The sequence below is a fragment of the Saimiri boliviensis genome, chromosome 2 (genome assembly GCF_048565385.1).
Source record: "Saimiri boliviensis isolate mSaiBol1 chromosome 2, mSaiBol1.pri, whole genome shotgun sequence".
Classification (NCBI taxonomy): Eukaryota; Metazoa; Chordata; class Mammalia; order Primates; family Cebidae; genus Saimiri; species Saimiri boliviensis.
Window position 1 is genome coordinate 99272367 of NC_133450.1, and position 18349 is coordinate 99290715.

At 41.0% G+C, this 18349-nt stretch overlaps 1 protein-coding gene across 1 annotated transcript; it reads right to left on the reverse strand.

Annotated features, from left to right (window-relative positions):
- Positions 1–8815: 8815 nt before the first annotated feature.
- Positions 8816–10973, reverse strand: ARF6 (ARF GTPase 6). The gene has a single exon (XM_039469044.2). The coding sequence runs from the start codon at positions 10746–10748 to the stop codon at positions 10221–10223; it is 528 nt and encodes a 175-aa protein (XP_039324978.1). The 5' UTR covers positions 10749–10973; the 3' UTR covers positions 8816–10220.
- Positions 10974–18349: the final 7376 nt, after the last annotated feature.

Genomic DNA, 18349 nt, shown 5'->3' on the forward strand with positions numbered 1-18349 from the left:
TTTTCTGAGATGGAGTCTGGCTCTGTCACCCAGGCTGGAGTGCAGTGGCACGATCTCAGCTCACTGCAGCCTCCGTCTCCCAGGTTCAAGCGATTCTCCCGCCTCAGCCTCCTGAGTAGTTGAGACTACAGGTGAACACCACCACGCCCAGCTAATTTTTGTATTTTTAGTGGAGACAGGGTTTCATCATGTTGGTCAGGCTGGTCTCGAATTCCTGACCTCATGATCCGTCTGCCTTGGCCTCCCAAAGTGCTGGGATTACAGGCATGAGCCATTGCGCCAGGCCAAGTCATTTATAATTTTCAAAACATTGTTCAGGAAGTATTGTAGGTATTAATGGTTGGGGGGGGGAGTGGGAAATGAGGAACACGTGCTACTCAGTTTTCAAGAGGTAAGGAAAAATTGCAAAAAGAATCCATTTGAAAAGGAAGTAATCTTAATATTGTTAGCATTTTTTTTTTCATAGCTAAGGGTCTCCCCTTGGAATGATAATGTCCAAGTAATTGTAGTTACATTACAATTACAAATGTAGATGATAGTGTCCCCATCTCAAAAATGAGGAGGTGTCCTATGGTGGCTGTAACTTGATATTTGTCCAGTAAAATCATAATAGTGATATAACTGAGACTAGACTCAAAATTTATTTGTATTTATCATTCAAATAGCCACAGAGTGAAATTTAAAATAATTTCTAATATGAAAGCATCATGCTGATCCACTTAATCCCTATATAACTAAAATACAGTTACATTTACCATGAAACCTCCCTTAATATTTGCAAACTTAGGCTTAATACTTTATATCAGCACCATTTCTGAATTGTAGGATATTTTCTTCCACAGTAATTTTGGAGTTAGAGGAAAAAATACCTACAGGATGAGAAAATGGAGCACAGAGTTAAATAACCGTACACCTTATTGAATAAATATTGTGTGCCTGTCAGTGTATTATGGGCTTTAGATGTACTTCTCAAAACAGATCAACACAATCGGTGGTACTGTCTTCCATTTCACACATAAGAAAATTGATGAACAAAAAATGTGTTTACCACAGCTAATAAGTGGCAGAGCCTATACTCAAGCCTAAGTCTTGTTGACTTCAAAATAATGTCATTGAAGAAGAGAGGCTCCTAACAAATTGCTCTGTGTGTGTGTGTGTGTGTGTGTGTGAAGCATTGAACCCAGTAGGACACAGTGGTTGTGATTCAACAGATCTGTCATTAATCTGATTTATCTTGCTGATAGAACCTAGTATAGCACCTGGAACTTAGTAGGCTTTCAATAAATGCTTGGCAAATAAATGAATCAGTATATTATATATATACTATATTTTAAACATTTCAAATATTATTTCTTTAGGGAACCTCATTTAAATGTATAAAATATGTAGGCCAGGTGCAGTGGCTCAGGTCTGTAATCCCAGCACTTTGGGAGGCCAACATGTGCAGATCACTTGAGGTCAGAAGTTCACAGTGAAACCCTGTCTCTACTAAAAATACAAAAATTAGCTGGGAGTGGTGGCGTGTGCCTGTCTGTAATCCAACCTATTCAGGAGGCTGAGACAGGAGAATCACTTGAACCTGGCAGGCAGAGGTTGCAGCGAGCCGAGATCATGCCACTGCACTCCAGCCTGGGCAAAAGAGTGAGATTCCATCTCAAAAAAAAAAAAAAAAAGAAAGAAAAAGAAAAACAATATAAGATTTATGTTTTATCCCAGACACTTTACTTTGGGATCTAAACAGGTATTGGCAAAATCTTTCTGTAAAGGGCTAAATAGTAAATGTTTTAGGTTTTGTGGGCCATAGGGCCTCTGTCACAAACACTCAACTCTGCTGTTGTGCAAAAGCATCCATGGACAATATGCAAATGAATGCTTGTGGCTGTGTTCTGATATAACTTTATTTACAAAAGCAGAATAGAGGCCGGGTGCGGTGGCTCAAGCCTGTAATCCCAGCACTTTGGGAGGCCGAGGTGGGTGGATTACGAGGTCAAGAGATCGAGACCATCCTGGTCAATATGCTGAAACCCCGTCTCTACTAAAAATACAAAAAAGTAGCTGGGCACGGTGGCACATGCCTGTAATCCGAGCTACTCAGGAGGCTGAGGCAGGAGAATTGCCTGAACCCAGGAGGCGGAGGTTGCGGTGAGCCGAGATCGCGCCATTGCACTCCAGCCTGGGTAACAAGAGTGAAACTCTGTCTCAAAAAAAAAAAAAAAAAAACAGAATAGAGGGGTTCACAGGTCATGGTTTGCCAGCCCCTGGCCTAGAAAATTCATTGCATCTAAATCATCTCAACTGATACCCTCTACTGTAGTTAATAAGGTTGCAAGCAGAGTATGAGAAAAAAACAATCACACTTTAAGAATGAACTGCCCAATATGATTACCACTAGCCACATATGGCTATGGAGAACTGAAATGTGGCTAGTTTGAATTGAGATGTGCGTTAAATGTAAAATACACATTTGAATTGTGAAGATTTCATATAAAATAAAGAATGTAGAGCTGAGCATGGTGGCACACATCTGTAGTCCCAGATACTAGGGAGGGTAAGGCAGGAAAAATCCTTTGAGGCCAGCCTCAGCAACATAGCAAGACCCCAGTCTCCAAAAATTAAAAGGTATGTAAAATATATCATTAATAATTATTTCATACTGCTGACATATGGAAAAAATATGTTTGATATATTGGGAACATTAAAATTTATTTCTTAATTTTTATTTTTTAAATGTGAGAACTAACAATTTTAAATTACGTATGTGGCTTGCATTATGTTTCTATTGGGCAGCACTGCTCTAAGATAGAATAGTTACAAAAGAGAGAATGCCTAACGGATTCAGTCTTTTTTAGCACTGCAAACAAAATACTTTACCCAATTATCAGTGTCTCTTCAAGTATGCTATGTATCCTGATTTCTATGCTATGTAAGAATTAACATCAAGGCCGAGTGCGGTGGCTGTAATCTCAGCACTTTGGAAGGCCAAGGCAAGTGGATCACCTGAGGCCAGGAGATTGAGACAATCCTGGCCAACATCGTGAAACCCCGTTTCTACTGAAAATATAAAAATTAGCTGGGTGTGGTGGTGGTGGCCTTTAGTCACACCTGGGAGGTTGAAGCAGGAGAATCGCTTGAACCCAGGAGGCGGAGGTTGCAGTGAGCTGAGATCATGCCATTGCACTCCAGCCTGGGTTTCCAAAAAAAAAAAAAATCAAAATTAATTAACTCTTCCTCAGCAAATAACATATTTCACCAATTTATTTCATTATCTCACTTCTTTCTCATTTTCTCTACACTATACTTGGCCTTCATTTTCTCCACTGAATTATCAACAGTTTCCTGAAAGGACTTCTTTCTTCTAACCTCTATCCATTATCTAGATACATGATTCTATACAAAGCTACTAGATACTCCTAAACATTGTGACACTGTGACTCTCTCCTGATTATATATATATACACAAACATATGTCTCAAAAACAAACTTACTTTTAAAAATCAACACATGGGCCAGGCATGGTGGCTCATGCCTGTAATCCCAGCACTTTAGGAGGCTGAGGTGGGTGGATCACCTGAGATGGGGAGTTCCAGGTCAGCCTGGCCAACATGGTAAAACTCCATCCCCATTAAAAATACAAAACAGAGGAGAGGGGTTTTAAAAAATGAACTGGGCATGGTGGCGCATCTGTGGTGCTAGCTGCTCGGGAGGCTGAGGTAGGAGAATCGCTTGAACATGTGAGGCAGAGGTTGCAGTGAGCCGAAATTGTGCCACTGCACTCCAGCCTGGGCGTAAGAGCAAGACTGCATCTCAAAAATTAAAAAAAAAAATTACTAAATAATTACTAGGGTGAGAAATCTGTAACTATTTATAGATTTATATAAAATCAGGCAGGGTGGCTCACGTCTGTAATCCCATCACTTTGGGAGGCCGAGGCGAGTGGATCACCTGAGGTCAGGAGTTCTAGACCAGCGTGACCTGTCTCTACAAAAAGTACAAAATTATCCGGGTGTGGTTGCACATGCCTGTAATCCCAGCCATTTGGGAGGCTGAGGCAGAAGAATCACTTGAACCCAGGAGGCAGAGTCTCCTTGGGTTGTGGTGAGCCAAGATCATGCCATTGCACTCCAGCCTGGGCAACAACAGCAAAACTCCATCTCAAACACTAATTAATAAATTAATTAAAATAAAAAATAAGACATGAAGAGAAAGCACTTTGGTTTGCCATATTGTAACAAACTTCGAAGATCCAAATTTCTGTTTCTACTACAACAATTTTCCCCTCTCATATGCTATGACCTTCTCAGACTATTCAGCTGTAATGGAAAACAACTTTTATGGTCATAAGTAACTACTTTCTCAGCTGGGCATGGTGGCGCGTGCCTGTAATCCCAGCTAGTCCGGAGGCTGAGGCAGGAGAATTGCCTGAACCCAGGAGGCGGAGGTTGCGGTGAGCTGAGATCGCGCCATTGCACTCCAGCCTGGGTAACAAGAGCGAAACTCTGTCTAAAAAAATAATAATAATAATAAGTAACTACTTTCACATAGGTCTTTCTATGAGCTACACGTGTTTTCTTTTTTTTTTAAAGCTTATTTGTAAATGTCCTGAAAATTGACCTCCATAACTTCTGCTAAACTACTTTGTAATAGTCTAGAATAGTTATAGGTTTCACAACTTTGTAATAGTTTAAATAGTTTAAAATAGTTACAGATTTCCCAAAAGGAAAAATAGTTATAGATTTCTCACCCTAGTAATTATTTAGTATTGTTTAATATTAATATGTAACTCTAGGCAAGAAATAATCCATGTGTGAAGCAATTTTTCCTAGTTTATATTGTTTACAATAATAATACTGGAAGAAACCAAATATCATGCACCATATTAGTCTCCAAGTCAATAAAACACTTCCTCTTACAAACTTTCTCAATATAAAAATAAATAGACTCATGACTTAATTACCATAACAGTGGATTAAAAGCCACAGTTAAATAACGTTATCTAAACCTACACCGAACTAATCTAGGTTATCCAGAAGGGCACTTAACAGAGAATCACATTTAACTTAAATCCAAAGACCAGTAAAACAACCATAAAAATAAAAGAAGTATTTAAAATGAAGTGACTGACACAGTTTTAAAGAACTATGTTAAAATCAAAACTGAGAAACTAGATTTCAAGCATTTAAACTCATTTAGAAAAAAATCCAGGTTACACTACTCAATAACAAGTCTCAGCTAACTAAATATATAAAATGTGGAAATTCTATGTCACTGTGCCCTTAAATTTTTATTAGATTCATTCAACAATGGTCTTTTACTTTCAATTGTTCGATTTCCTATATGTTTATACATATATACATATATTAATATGTTTTAAAAATTGGCTTTACACTTGGGGTTAAATGTTTTTCCTAAGAGCCAGATAGTGAATATTTTAGGCTTTTCAGGCAATATACTGTCCATCACATATTCATGGTTTTTTCTCACAACTTTACAAATCCTTTAAAAATGTAAAACCCATTTTTAGCGGTCCCTATAAAAAACAGGCAGCAGCCAGATTTGACCTTGGCAAGAGTTTTCCCACCTCTGCTTTACACTATACTATTATCTTTCTATTACTATGTTAATTATACCAATATTAATATTTCCTTGAAGAAATACCTTACCAATAAGTGCACAGTAGTGAAATAAAACAAAACAAATTTCCTTGAAGTATTTGCTCAAACATCACCTCAGTGAGGCCTTCTCCGAACACACCTACGTGTTCCCTGATATGTGTGTGTGTATATATGACACACTGTATAACATACAGCATATCACCTAATTGACTTTGACTTATTATTTGATCTTTGTTCTCTGCCCCGAACCCTCCATTTAAGTTCCATGAATGCAGATCTTTTGTGTTTTCTCACTGTCAATCTTGTGCACCTCAACAGTGCCAGGCATATTAGTAGGTTCTAAAAAAAAAAAAAAAAAAAATCTACACTCAAACTTATAAAACAAATACTATGAACAAAATATGTATTCTAAAATGAAAGATAGTCAAGGACAAGACTGACAAAAACTTTCATTTTAAATTTTTTTCAAGTAGTCATAAAACATTTCAAATAAAGTGAGAAAAGGTTAAAAATGTTCTCATTGTCCCACAAAGTGAGGTTAGTTCTTACAGTCACATTCTCTTGAAATTTACCATTGCTTGAGTTATATTTAATTGCAAATTTGTTTTAATTCCTAAATCCCTCTACAGACATGTTCTGCCTTCTTTGATCTCACCTGTGTGTTCCCTGCCTGTTCAACTCACTAATCTAGTTTGACAACTTTAGTTTTTGGCAAAGCAAGAAGTTACTTTGCTTCTTCTATGGCTCCACCTCCCAACATTCCATTTTTGTAAACTCTCTAATACTGTAACCTTTCCTAGTCCCTACCATTTAATTAAAGCAAAAGGTTACTATTGAATATTAACTCCAAATATATCATGTTCGGTGACTACTCAGACTTAAAAATTTCTTATAATTGCTGTATGTGATTTTACAAATACAGTTCTTACCTCTAAGGAAAGATACAAGACTTGCCTTGTAATCTTGATACATATTTGACAAGGTATTGAGAAAGTAACTTTCGGAATTTTGTAAGCTGTATCACCATTGAGATTATGGCTACTGTATTTCTAAGCTTATATTAAAGTGTAAAAACACAGTAAAGAAGAAAATATTTTCTATTGCTAACACTGACAAGTTGATACTTTGTCACAGTATCTTAACCACAGTATTAAATATATTAATAAATATTAACATGGAGGTTAAATCATACTAGAGATCACATGAAGACACTCCAAAATCAAACTATAAAAATTGCTGATATAGGAGGAAAGGCTTAGAAGAATGTCTTTAAAACCCTTTTATCCAACAAGTTACTCATTTTTTACTTTTCTTTCTTCCGACCTTATCCTATATGATACTATTTTACTTTCTAAATGAATACAATTCTGCCATTCCTATAGGACAATTTGACTTCTAAAAGAAACTTTAAAATCCAAATGTCTATAGTAAAGAATTAAGATTTAAACTTAAGACTTAAGGCCAGTTCTTCAGACACAATTCTGTACCTCTATAAATGCTCAGGTTGTAATTTGGAAAAAACAGAATAAAGACTGCTATGGGACCTCAGTTTTTAAAAATTGTTTAACTGCTGTGTCCTAAATTATCATACAGTCAGATTAAGTTTGGTAAAACTAAAACAGGGCGAACCACCTCAAACAGCATTTACGGGAACCAAACTGATTTTGTTGTTGTTGTTCTTGGGTCTGGTGACTTCCAAATTAAGTCACTTTTTACCATATACCCTGGAGAGTAACATAGCCCGACACACCACACGTCCCACTCATCTGGTTCAAGCGAGTAACATAACGTGAGAAACTGCACTGTGTAATTCCTTTATTTTCTGCATATTAGTGCTTTACCAACACTACAACCATAAAGAACACAATTCCAAGTACTGTACTTTTTCGTTTGGGGAGATCACAGTCTACAGACTCATTTACTTATATTAAACAAGATTAACCTCATTCAAAACTTACTGCAGTTTATAAATTCACATAAATACAGAAACTGATGCAATTAAAACAACTTCAGGATCTTATTTTTTCAATTCCTAGATTATAACTTTTTCTGCAGGCTATAATTACCTGCTCTATAGTCACCGATGGTTATTATTCAATTTAACTACATCAATTATCAACCTTTTATATCCTTAAAGAAAATGTAAGTGAAAGTTACAATTTCTTACCAAAAGGTTTAAGGTTTTCCAAATTTCAAATACTTGCTTTCCCCTCCCCCTTTTCCAGTCAAACATTTCAAATAAACTAAAAATAACCACATCTCACCTGCAACATTCAATAGCAATCACTTGATGTATAAAATTTTAACTATGCCCCCAGTTATTTTAAGACACAAAAAAATGGCTGCCTACCAATCTGTCTTCACAAGTTGGAAATACATTTAAGAGTTAACATGAGGGTTTCAAGTTTCCTCCAGTTTAGGCATTTATACCTTTGTGCTTGTTTTGTTTCAGGATGTTACTATAACATTGATATTTGGATAACCCATATTTATGTACCTTAAAATGCAATCATTTAAAACGCTAAGAAGTACATTTATGATGGAGCTTTGGGAATTTTAGAAAGCAACCAGTGTTCTTAGATGTGTTTATCAGTCTCATTTCTAGGGCTATTTCTACTAAAGTGAAACTGAGAACTGTACTTTAGTTGCATCTTGAAATCAAAAATCCCTCTGCACCAACAGGAGCCTATAACGTAATACCCTTTTTCATCTGCTTTAAGTAAAATGTTTGTCAAGAGTTTTACTTTGAATAGTTCATTTTTTTATAGCCTTACACTTCTCACACATCTTTGGTAAAAGCTCCATTATACAATATGGCCAAAGTGTGAAGGACCAATACTGTCCAACTATGTACCATGATATCCCGCTCAGTTTTAGTTTTCAGATACCCTCATTAAACAAAACCCACTCCACCTTTTCCTGTATACTGCCTTTGCAGTCTACATTTCTGAAATTCCCTATTTAATTCCTTGAGGATCACTCAAATTAATCCTTAAGGCTATATAAGAACCAGATGCTGCTTCACAATTCTGCACCAAGCAATAACATTTGGTTCAAAATATTATCATAGTGGTCTCAATCCAGTTACTGGTCCTAACCAACTAACCAAATAATCTTGTTAGGATCTGGATATCACCAGCAAGCACACTGCTTACACATGAAGAAAAATAAGTTTACATTCATTGTCATCTGTAGGTTCTCTCTCTTCATCCTACGTCCCCTTTAATAGTCATCCCTCAAGTCTACACATCATTCATTCATCACATTTCTTTCCTTAAAGGAGACAGTGTACTATTGAACCAACAGGATATCTGACTATTTGCATGAGTTAATCCTACAAACAAAATTAAATACCTTTTTTATAAAACATCTTTTCCAGTGTTCTAATTGATGGAGGTGTGGATCACTCATCTATAAAAAATGACTTATAGCTTCAGTTTAATCAGTTGCTATAATGTGAAAACAGGAATGTTTCTTTTTTTTTTTTCCAACTAGGTAAAAGGTGCATATAATTTGAATTGTTAAATGCTTTATTAATGAACAAAGTAAACCTTTTAGTAACTTTTAAATTACTGGTCTTAGACATTTGAAACAAGGTAAAAGTATACATTCCAGTTTTGCCCAAAGTCACTTAAAATATCTACAAATATTTCATCTGTGTGTGGCATACACCATTATTGCTCCAATTTCTGGAAAGAGTCTATTTTTAAAGTTTAAAAAAAGAGGAAAAACAGCAAAGTGACTAACTTTGCAGTGGAAAAAAAAAGTGTGTCCTTGACGGGTTACACTTTCATATTTTTATGCAGCGTTAAGTTAGCTACGTTATGGGGAACTTCGGTTTTATTCCTACTCATGCATGATGTACGTTTCAGAACTTATTTGCTGACATTTCAGAGAACTTCTTACATTACCTGTTTTACATACTGAGGTGCAACTGGAACATATTACAATGATATTACTCATGATTTGCCACTGTGGGCTAAGTTTACTATACTGGTCTTAGATATAAAAGGTCACATTTGAAATTACTAAGTTAAAGTTAGAACTCATAAGGAAGAGGGAAAGGCTTTAAATATAAAAGACAAACGGCAGTTTGATTAAGCAATAATTTTCAGTTTACTAGATGAAACAGACTTGCAACATAGTCTGCATGAATGCAAAATAAGCCATCTACAGCAAGTGATAAGGAAACTTGGCAAAAAAGGAAAAAAGCATACATAGGAAAATGAAAGATTCTCTCGAAATAAAAAAAAAAAATCAAACCATTATTACAAAGGTCTTTACCAATAACTATTTCCCCCATCCCATCTGCTGGAAGTCAGCAAGAGCATCTAGCACTTCGTGTTCATTTCAAATGTCAGATCAAAGCATCCTAACGCAAAGCCAAAAAAAAAAAAAAAAGAAAAGAAAAGAAAAAAAGGAAAAAGAAAAAAAGGGAAACAAAAGAGAAAAAACCCCAAGCCCCCTCCCCCCAAACCGTAGAACAGGAACTCCAGAGTTCAAATTCAAAAGAAGAGAAAGTGGCAATTGAAAGAGGTGATGGTGGCGATAATCCTATGAATGGGTTTTTGATTTCTCTCCTTCCAGGGGATGGGTGAAGAACGCTCATTAAGATTTGTAGTTAGAGGTTAACCATGTGAGCCCCTCATAGAGTCCGTCCCCTGAGGTGGCACAGGAGGGCTGCACATACCAGTTCCTGTCCCGAATCCGGGTCAGGCCCAGTTTCTCCTGGATCTCATGGGGTTTCATGGCATCGGGCAGGTCCTGCTTGTTGGCGAAGATGAGGATTATGGCGTCCCTCATCTCCCGGTCATTGATAATGCGGTGCAGCTCCTGGCGGGCCTCGTCGATGCGGTCGCGGTCGGCGCAGTCCACCACGAAGATCAGACCCTGGGTCCCAGTGTAGTAATGCCGCCAGAGCGGCCGGATCTTGTCCTGGCCGCCCACATCCCACACGTTGAACTTGACGTTTTTGTAAGTCACCGTCTCCACGTTGAAACCCACGGTGGGAATGGTGGTCACTGACTGGCCCAGCTTCAACTTGTACAGGATGGTTGTCTTGCCGGCCGCGTCCAGGCCCAACATGAGGATCCGCATTTCCTTGTTCCCGAAGATTTTGGATAGCACCTTCCCCATCGCGTCGGAGGAGCCGGGGCCGGGGGCATCCAGGTGTCCCGGGTCCCCTCAGCCAACAACGCCGCCGCCGCCGCCGCCGCCGCGAAACCGAAACGAAGCCGCCCGGCCGCGAGGGCGCCTGTGCGGCCTGCGTGGGAGTCGCCTCCTGAGGGCAGAGGCCCAGGCCCGCGGCTCACTCGGGCATCCCCGACCGCACAACTTGATTCCTCCAGTCGCCGCTGCCACCCGGGCCGAGTCTGCGCCGGGAGCCGCCGCCCTGCTGAGGCGCGGCCCGGCCCGGAACTGCCCTTCCCCCCGCGGGCGCCGCGCGAGCACCGCCGCAGTTCCCGCTCCTCCGCCTTCCTCACTCTCACCCCGCCGGAGACTGCGGCCCGCCCGCCGGCCTGCGAGCACTGGGCTCACCACCGACCCGGGACACCCGAGAGGCAGCGCGGCTCCGGGGCCCCGTCAGGTCATGGATCCTCGCTGGAACTCGGTGCGCTGCCTGCAGAGAAAGAGAGGGAGAGGGAGTTACCGCCAGAGCTCCAGAGAGGAGCGAAGACCGAAGCGGCCCGCCTTTCCAGCTTGGCCCAGGAGGTTACCTCCAGCCGCCGCCCCGAGCGCGGGATCCCTGCGGCCTCCACCTACTCCTCCCAGTTCTGCCGCCGCCGCTGCCGGAAAAGGCGCTGAGGAAACCGCCTCACTTCCCCTCCCGACCACGCAGGCGCAGCAGAGGCCGACCGTTCGGACCAGAGCGACCTCTGTAAGGAGAGCAGCCCGCGCGCCTAGCGTCATGGGCGCCACGCGCCGGAGGGGCGGGGCTACGGCGTCTCAGAGGGCTCGCAGGTGCGGCCGGCCGCGAGTCCGCGAACCTCGGACTCATCCGCGACCACCTGTGGCTCTTCTAGCGTCTCCTTCCCTGCGCTCTGCCCTCCCCTGCCCACCCGATCCAGGGGAGCAGATCTCCTGGGGACTCCGCAGGGTGGGGCCCACGGGCAGCCCGCTGTCTCCGGGAGCCGAGCTGCCTGCAGGCCTGTCCCCAGACCTCGGTGCCCGGCAGATGCTCTGCGAGTTCCTTCTGCGCGTCCCAGTCTTCACGCACCCTCAGCCTCTCAGGGAAGCTCTGTTCGCTTTTATTTTTTTCTTCCGCAACTCTTTCTTGGCTTCCTTTATCCCTCGAGTTTTGTGTGTTTCCTGAGAGACACGTGGGAGGCCAGTGTCTCGTGTGGAATCTGCCAGTGAGTGCAGCGCTTTCGCGGAGTTGAGTTTACTTTGCAGCTCTTTTGAATGTTTGAGCCCTGTCTCCCTATAGGTCTCTTCTAGACCAGCCCACGTTTCTTAAAAACTGCGGTATTATCAGGAGTTCTTGTGCCTCGCCACGTTTTCACCTTTTTAGAATGCGACAACTGTTCATCTTTATAACTTTATCTTACAAGATTAGTAGTAGTTTCTCACCCACCTACCCATTCTTAAGAAGCCTAGAAGGTAAAGCATAGGATTTAGAATATAGAACGACCACTTGTGTGGCCTGGATCTGGGCACTTAACCTTGCTAAGTTTATCTCATGTATAAACTGACCTTGCTAACTCTCCTACGTGAGGATTAAATAATACCATGTAGAACACTTTAGGACACATTTTATGTTTTTTGAGACGGAGTCTTGCTCTGTCGTCCAGGCTGGAGTCCAGTGGCACAATCTGGGCGCACTGCAGCCTCCTCATCTCGGGTTCAAGCAATTCATCTGCCTCAGCCTCCGGAGCAGCTCGGATTACAGGTGCCCGCCACCAAGCTCGGCTAATTTTTGTCTTTTTAGTAGAGATGGGGTTTCAGCATGTTGGCCATGCTGGAACTCCTGACCTCAGGTGATCCACCTTGGCCTTCCAAAGTGCTAGGATTACAGGCGTGAGCTACTGTGTCTGGCCAAGGACACGTTTTTGTATCAAATTGTTAGTGATAAAGTAAAATAATGTGAAACCTTCAAGTATCAAGGGGAGGAATAAAACAGGAAATGAGTATTTTTGTTTAAAAAGGAAGGTGCTATAAACAGCATATGGTAACATACTATTTTTATTTCACAAATTAAGAAAATTGGATAATGGAAGATAGATTATATGATAACCTTACAAACTTCATTTCAACCTGAAACATATTAAACATTAATTTTCTAACAGTTATTTCATTTACTTTCTATGTACCTTAAGATGAGGCACTGTCATATGAAAAACATAGGAGTCTGAAGATGGGTTCAAGTGTCATCCTCCACTCCCCCCACCCACCTCTTTTTTTTTTTTTTTTTTTTTTTTTTGAGGCAGGGTCTTGCTCTGTCCACCCAGGCTGCAGTGCAGTGGTGTGATATGGGCTTATTGCAGCTTTGACCTCCTAGGCTCAAGAGATACTCCCACCTCAGCCTCCCGAGTATCTGGGACTAAAGGTGTGCGCCACCACGTGTGACTAATTTTTCTACTTTTTGCAGAGACAGGTTTCACCATGACTTCTGGACCTAAGTGATCTGCCCGCCTCAGCCTCCCAAAGTTCTGGGATTACAGGTATGAGCCACCGCACCCAGCCTTTTTAAAATTTTTATTTTTATCCATGCACCTGGGTTATATTTTTGTGTTTGTGGTTTTTGTTTTGTTTTTGAGATAGAGTGATTTCTGTAATTTACCTGCAAACCAGGCTTTCCTAGAGAATACCATTTAATTTGTAATCTCTTCACCAACCATGTTTATGATATTCCTGACTAAAATAGTATAAATAAAATACGGTAATTTTTATTTATCTTTTTTTTTTTTTTTTTTTTTTGTGGGGGGAGACACAGGACCTCACTGTAACCCAGACTTGTCTCCTGGACTCAAGTGATCCTCCTGCCTCAGCCTCCCAAAGTGCTGGAATTACAGGCCTGAGACACTGCACCCAGCCAATACTATGTTTTTTCTCATAAGAAAAAATGCTTCATTGGAACTGAATCATTTTCTGTGTGCTTTACTCCCAAATCAGGGAGTATCTTATAATCACAATTTTAAAAAAGAAGAAGAAGAAAAAAGAAGAAGAAATGCTTACTTGGAAACAATGGCTTAAGCTTTCTGTTGTTGTTTTGTTTTTTCTTTGAGGCAAAGTCCCATTTTGTCACCCACACTGGAGTGCAGTGGCGCAATCTCAGCTCACTGCAACCTTTGCCTCCCAGGTTCAAGCAATTCTCCTGCTTCAGCCCCCCAGCAGCTGAGACCACAGGTGCGGGACACCACGCTCAGCAAATTTTTGTATTTTTAGTAGGGAGGGGTTTTCACCATATTGACCAGGTTGCTCTCAAACTCCTGACCTCATGATCCGCTTGCCCCAGCCTGGGATTATAGGCATGAGCCACTGTGCCTGACCCCCTGTTTTTAAATTGAAATTAATGTATTCTCTAGCAATAGTACCATACAGTACTGATAACCCTGATTTCTGAATTCTTATAGCTCTTAAAAATCACTCATTCTATAAGACCCTGTAATGTATTTTTTTAGCCCATCAAATACCAAGGATGACTGTGACCACATGGCAAAGGTGATCTGACCATGTATTTGTTTGTTGATGATTTTATCCCATTTATCATTTCAAACCCTTAGGTGAGACCCAGAATTGAACACTATTTTAAAGAGAGGATAGCTGGGGCTTGTTAGCTCACACCTGTAATTCCAGCACTTTGGGAGGCCGAGGCAGGTGGATCACAAAGTCAGGAGATTGAGACCAGCCTGACCAACATAGTGAAACCCTGTCTCTACTAAAAATACAAAAAAAAAAAAAACCAGCTGAGCATGGTGGCACATGTCTGTAATCCCAGCTACTCAGATGGCTGAGGCAGGAGAATCACTTGAATCCTGGAGGCAGGGGTTGCAGTTAGCCGAGATCGCACCGCTGCACTCCAGCCTGGGCAACAGAGCGAGACTCTGTCTCTAAATAAATAAATAATAAAATAATAAATAAAGAGGGAATAAATCCTATGAAATCTATTAGCAGTAGAAATAAAGTATAAATAAAAAGTTACAGTATTGTGTAGCTTTAGAAAAAGTACTAATCCCAACCGGGCACAGTGGCTCATACCTGTAATCCTAGCACTTTGGGAGCCTGAGGTGGGTAGATTGCCTGAGCTCAGGAGTTTGAGACCAGCCTGGGCAACACGGTGAAACCTCGTCTTTACTAAAATACAAAAACTTAGCTGGGTGTGGTGGTGTGGGCCTGTAGTCCCACTTACTTGGGAGGCTGAAGCAGGAGAGTGGCTTGAACCCTCAAGGTGGAGGTTGCAGTGAGCTGAGCGAGATTGCACCACTGTGCTCCAGCCTGGGTGGCAGAGCAAGACTCCAAAAAAAAAAAAAAAAAAAGAGAGAAAAATTACTAATTCTGCTAGGCACAGTGGCTCCTGTCTGTGATCCCAGCTATGCCAGAGGCTGAGGCAAGAGGCTCCCTTGAGGCCAGTAGTTCAGGGTCAGCCTGGGTAACAGCAAGACCCAATCTCTACCAAAAAAAAATTTTTAAATTAGGTGGGGGCTGGGTGCAGTGGCTCACGACTGTAATCCCAACACTTTGGGAGGCCAAGTGGGGCAGATCACATGAGGTCAGAAATTCGAGAGCAGCCTGGCCAACATGATGAAATCCTGTCTCTACTAAAAATACAAAAATTAGCCAGGCATGGTGATGCAGGCCTCTAATTCCAGCTACTGGGGAGACTGAAGTAGGAGAATCACTTGAATCCAGGAGGCAGAAGTTGCAGTGAGCCAAGATCATGCCACTACACTCCAACCTGGGTGACAGAGTGAGACCCCATCTCAAATAAAATAAAAATAAAAAATAATAGGCTGGGCATAGGGGCTCACGCCTGTAATCCCAGCACTTTGGGAGGCTGAGATGGGTGGATAATTTGAGATCAGGAGTTGGAGACCTGACCAACATTGTGAAACCCCATCTGTGTTAAAAATATAAAATTTGCCTGGCATGGTTGTCCCACGCCTGTAGTCCCAGCTACTTGGGAGTCTGAAGCAGAAGAATCACTTGAACCTGGGAGGCAGAGGTTGCAGTGAGCAGAGATGACACCATTGCGCTCCAGCCTAGGCAACAAGAGTGAAACTCCATCTCAAAAAGAAATAATAATAATATCCAGGTGGGAGGATTATATAAGCCCAGGAATACAAGGTTATAGTGAGCTATAATTGCACCACTGCACTCTATTCTGGGTGACAGAGCAAGATGCTGTTTAAAAAAAATTTTTTTTTTGCATTGTGTGTGAGCCAGAAACAAAGAATAATAATTAAAAAAAAAAAAGTAAAAATAAAAAATAAATTGACAGTCTCGGCAAAAAATAAAATAAATAAATAAAATTAAAAATAAACATTGATTTGAGTGACTAAAATGTCCAGGCATAGAGTTTCAGGTGTAACTGCCTCCAGGTGCTCCAGTGAAGGATTCAGGAATCTCTCCATCTCTCAGGTTCTCCATCTGTGGTAACAAAATAGGCCCCTTGAAACTGCTAAACGGCAACCTGCCAGTTTAGGAACCCCAGCAGAAAGAGGAATCCTTTTACCTAATAGTTCCAGTAAAAGCTCCAGAACTAGTCCAACTCAAATTACCCACCAACACTTCTTAGTTTACCAAGATGTAAGTTGGGTAAATTATTTATCCTCATTGATCATCAGTTTCTCTATTTCTGCAAGGAGAAAATCTCTTAATTGATTAGGATGGTATATATTATTATTTCCCTTTTTGTTTTTCTGTTGTTGTTTTTGGTAGTGTTTTATTTTTTTTTTATTTTTCTACTAAAAATAGAAAAATTAGCCAGGTGTGGTGGCATGCACCTGTAATCCCAGCTACTCAGGAGGCTGAGGCAGGAGAATTGCTTGAACTCAGGAGTTGGAGGTTGCAGTGAGCTGAGATCATGCCACCGCACTCCAGCCTGGGTGAAAGAGCAAGACTCTATCTCAAAAAACAGAAAACAAATAACGGGATTTCACTGTGTTGTCTAGGCTAGCCTCAAACTCCTAGGCTCAAGCCATCCTCCTGTCTCAGTCTCCTGAGTAGCTGGCATTACAGGCACACATACCACCACACCCAGTGTGAGAGACTATTTTAAGCCAAATCAAGATTACTACTGCCTAAAGTAACAAAAAGTTTACAATATTGATTATCTAAGTTTTGTGTCTTTAAAAACAGGCAGCTGGGCACAGTAGCTCACTCCTGTAATCCCAGCACTTTGGGAGGCCAAGGCCGGCAGATCATTTGAGGTCAGGAGTTCAAGATCAGCTTGGTCAATGTGGTGAAACCCCATCTCTACTAAAATACAAAAAAAAAAAAAAAAAAAAAAATTAGCTGGGCTTAGTGGTGCACGACTGTAATCCCAGCTACTCGGGAGACTGAGGCAGGAGAGTCGCTTGAGCCCTGGAGGCAGAGGTTGCAGTGAGCTGAGATTGTGCCACTGCACTCCAGCCTGGGCAACAGAGTGAGACTCTGTCTCAAAAATAAATAAATAAATAAATAAAAACAGAGAGGCTAAGTCATTCAGAATTCTTAACTGACCGAATACTTCAAACTTTATAATTACTAAAAGTGCTTGTAGTGTTTGCAGTAACAGTTGTTGGGCCCTGTGTTATCAATTACTTAGTTGTAATATTAATTTTATTCATTTATTTTTGAGACAGGGTCTGCCTCACTCTGTCACCCAGGCTGGAGCACAGTGGCACAATCATGGCTCACTACAGCCTCAAACTCCAGGGCCCAAGGGGTCCTCCTGCCTCGGTCTCTCAAGTAGCTGGGACTACAGGTGTGAAGCACTATGCCCCACTAATTTTTCTTCCTTTCTTTCTTTTCTTTTTTTTTTTTTTGGTGGGGAGGTGGTGGGGGGCAACAGTCTCTCTGTGTTTCCCAGGCTGGTCTGCTATCCTCAATCAATCCTTCCATCTTTACCTCCCGGAATGCTGGGATTATAAGTGAGTTACTGCGCTCAGCCAGTTGTGATGTTATTATACAATAACATACTGTATAGTAGTGTTTTGTTGTAGATGTTGTGATATTCAGGAACACAAAGATCTGAGGACTAAAATCCTTGTCCTGTCTTCATGATGATTCCAACTTAAAATGTTCTAATCTATAGGTTTTGTCATTTACTTGTTTAATTTTCCTGTATAGATATATGAAGGAAATGTCATATAAGCAAAACACTGACTTCTAATTGGTGAATGGGTCACACTGGTGCTAAACAGATTTACTAATCTAAGCCGTCATGCAATAGTAGCTCTCTACATTACTTTTTGCTTCTAGCACAGTATTTTGCACTGTATCTGCCATACTTCCTAACTTGCTGCTTAGATGTTCGTCCTTTCAAGGGAATCCTTCAAATAGTGTGGTGGCAAAAACAAGGTGGAAGAACTTTCCATGTTATAGAACCCAGAGAAAATAATTAATCTTCCAAATCTGAAGAAAAAGTTGGTAAACGAGCAAATTTACAACTGTTTCTAGTTTAGAAACTAAATAAAGTAACTTTAGGCCAGGCTCGGTGCCTCACGCCTATAATCCTAGCACTTTGGGAGATCAAGGTGCGCTGATCACTTGAGGCCAGAAGTTCGAGACCAGCCAGGCCAACATGTCACTACTAA